The 2,358-nt window shown below is 42.4% G+C and overlaps 1 protein-coding gene across 1 annotated transcript; it reads right to left on the bottom strand.

The window, feature by feature from the left end:
• Positions 1–1,204: 1,204 nt before the first annotated feature.
• Positions 1,205–1,933, bottom strand: LOC147618276 (uncharacterized). Its single transcript, XM_086775221.1, has 2 exons — positions 1,385–1,933; positions 1,205–1,314 (listed from the first exon to the last, which is right to left on the bottom strand). Exons 1-2 carry the CDS (start codon positions 1,698–1,700, stop codon positions 1,205–1,207), a joined length of 426 nt encoding a protein of 141 aa, XP_086631347.1. The 5' UTR covers positions 1,701–1,933.
• Between the last annotated feature and the right edge of the window lie 425 nt (positions 1,934–2,358).

Below are 2,358 nucleotides of genomic sequence, written 5' to 3' on the forward strand. Positions count from 1 at the left end.
ACGAGACTCTATGCTTGACATGGCCTATTCAATGACAAACATGGGTAAACACAACTCACCCTCAATATGAACATGTTTCTCAATCATGGATTCAAAATGACAAATTCAATCACTTACTCTTCCAAACTTCAAATCAGCATACATATAAGATTGATTGTCAACACAAAGCCACACACTAGCGAGAGGGGGTAAAATATCCAATTGGTGCTCCTCAATTTCAGAAAGCAACCATCTGCAAGCCAAAGCACAAATGATAAAACAACACACAGAAAGAAGCATGCATGTTTTTTAACAAGGAATATCTGGGTTATGTTGGAGGAAAACCTATAAACGACTCGCCGTGTAGCACTTTGTAGGCCTGGTTGATGGTCAATATCATGGCTAAATTTTATGCCTCCTTCGTGCACTTTGAAAGCCCTTTTGAAGTACTTTCTTCTGCATAGAACAACAAAAGAGGTGAATCGGCTCTCACCTGCCAACCTGACTCGATCGGCATTTTTAATATCATTTTGGATTCTCAAACCCAGCTCCGTGATCTGAAGCCAGTAGGAGTACATGTGCAGCCATTCCCTAACCTTTGTCTTATCATTTGGCATACCCTCAAGTGATCGCACTGCAGCCTGAGAGTTGTCCAATAGCTTGACAATGTGAGCCTTATCTGTGTCTCTGATGCAAGCAGAACCTATCATATTGAGCTTTTCCTCTCTGGCCACATGATTGCTTGACGCGTGCCATGGGAGGGAGAGCACTGCACACCAAAAGACCTCACCATTGGAGGGATCAGCAATCCTTGCATATTTTGATGTTTTTCCTCTGTAGAGAACTTCTACCTTTCGAGTCACATTCTCCCTAGCAGACTCGGCAAGTGGTCCATTTGATGCCTCATCAATTTTTTGCTCCATCTCATCCTTGAACAAGAGCCAAGTCATAATTTGGATTGGCAAATGAAGCCAACTAGGCCTTCCTCTGGCAGATGCACTCTGCATCTCTCTCTCAACCCATAGCTTGTCCTCATTGTCCAAATGTGCCATGAGAGTTGTTAGGTCGGACTCTCCCAATCTTCTTAGTTGAAATAGACGATCACCAAATGTGGTTGGCACAAATGCATAATCATGCGTCCTACAAAACAAAGAAGAAATATGTTAATATTCTTGAGTACAAACAACTTACTTGACATAGAAGGAGACTCTGATGACAAATTAACTTACTTGTTCAACCTGGACAATGAAAACAAAAGCTCACCCACATCCCTCCGCTCGAACACATAAAATTTACAGAGAACACAACAATGCATGGACAAATCCCCTTGAAACCCTGTAATAAAACACAAAATTAGGAAGGACAAAGAAGCATAAGAAACTATAACATCCCAATGAGAACTCACCTGTAGAAATGCAGTCCATCCAAGCATTGTGTCGATTATTACCATCAAGAATATGCACCATTTTTCGGCTCAAGTACGGACCCCACTCGGGGTCAAGTGCAAGAGTTTCCTCAAATTGTTGATTCACAGTCCTCCAATGCTCATCCCAAGATTCCTCCCTCTCTTGTGTCAATGGTGTCTCCTCCCCTTCCAAGTCCATAATTGATACTGTGAAAGCTCCCATGCTCTCAATGTACCCACCTAGTTTTTTGAAGCTTCGAGTAAGAGATTTATCTGTTGAGGGAGAAACCTTTCGGATTGCCTCCGTCTGGATCATCCTACAGAGAGGAACACGTGGAGGTGGAGACCTAAATTTGACTCCTATCCTATCTAAAAAGGCTTGTGGAGTAGATGTCTCTAGAATCTTCCCAAAAATATCAACCTTATTTTTTTTCTGCTTGCTTCCTTCAGTTTGGGTTGTGACAACTGTTTCTTCTTGATCCTCTAGTGGATGTGTGTTCTCTTCCCCCTCTATCTCTCTCCCAGTATCCTCAGTATTCTCACCTTCATCCTCATTATCACCACCCTGAGTATTCTCACCCTCATTTTGATCACCTTTATTTTCCTCAATTGCCCCCACTACATTTTGTCCATCCTCCTCATTTCTTTCATCACTATGTAGATGCTGCCTATCCATATCCACCTCCAGGTTAGTGTCATCTATGATATGTACCGCATGCTCTGTAGTAGTAGGGTTTGAGGAGGCGGCTTGCTCCAAAGTGCTAGAAAAATCAGCTTGCCTCCTTGTGTGTCTCGATGAGCTCTCACCTGGGCCAACCTGCACACTCTTTTTCCGCTTAGCAAGAGGTAACTCATCCATTTTTGCACAACAAGAACCTTTCAAGCAAGATGCTCTAGTGAAATGACTCGAACTCATTTGAAAACCAGATAGCCATGCAAAAATACAAGAACAAATCTTCAAATAGTATTGTACT

Source organism: Cibotium barometz, chromosome 35, assembly GCF_041138505.1.
Source record: "Cibotium barometz isolate CiBa-2024 chromosome 35, ASM4113850v1, whole genome shotgun sequence".
Taxonomy (NCBI): Eukaryota; Viridiplantae; Streptophyta; class Polypodiopsida; order Cyatheales; family Cibotiaceae; genus Cibotium; species Cibotium barometz.

Excerpts from the sequence above, each read along its gene's own strand:
- LOC147618276 (XM_086775221.1), bottom strand. The coding sequence starts at position 1,700 with ATGATCCAGACGGAGGCAATCCGAAAGGTTTCTCCCTCAACAGATAAA. Across the intron at positions 1,315-1,384 it reads GATGGACTGCATTTCTACAG|GGTTTCAAGGGGATTTGTCC; the intron begins GTGAGTTCTCAT and ends GTTTTATTACAG.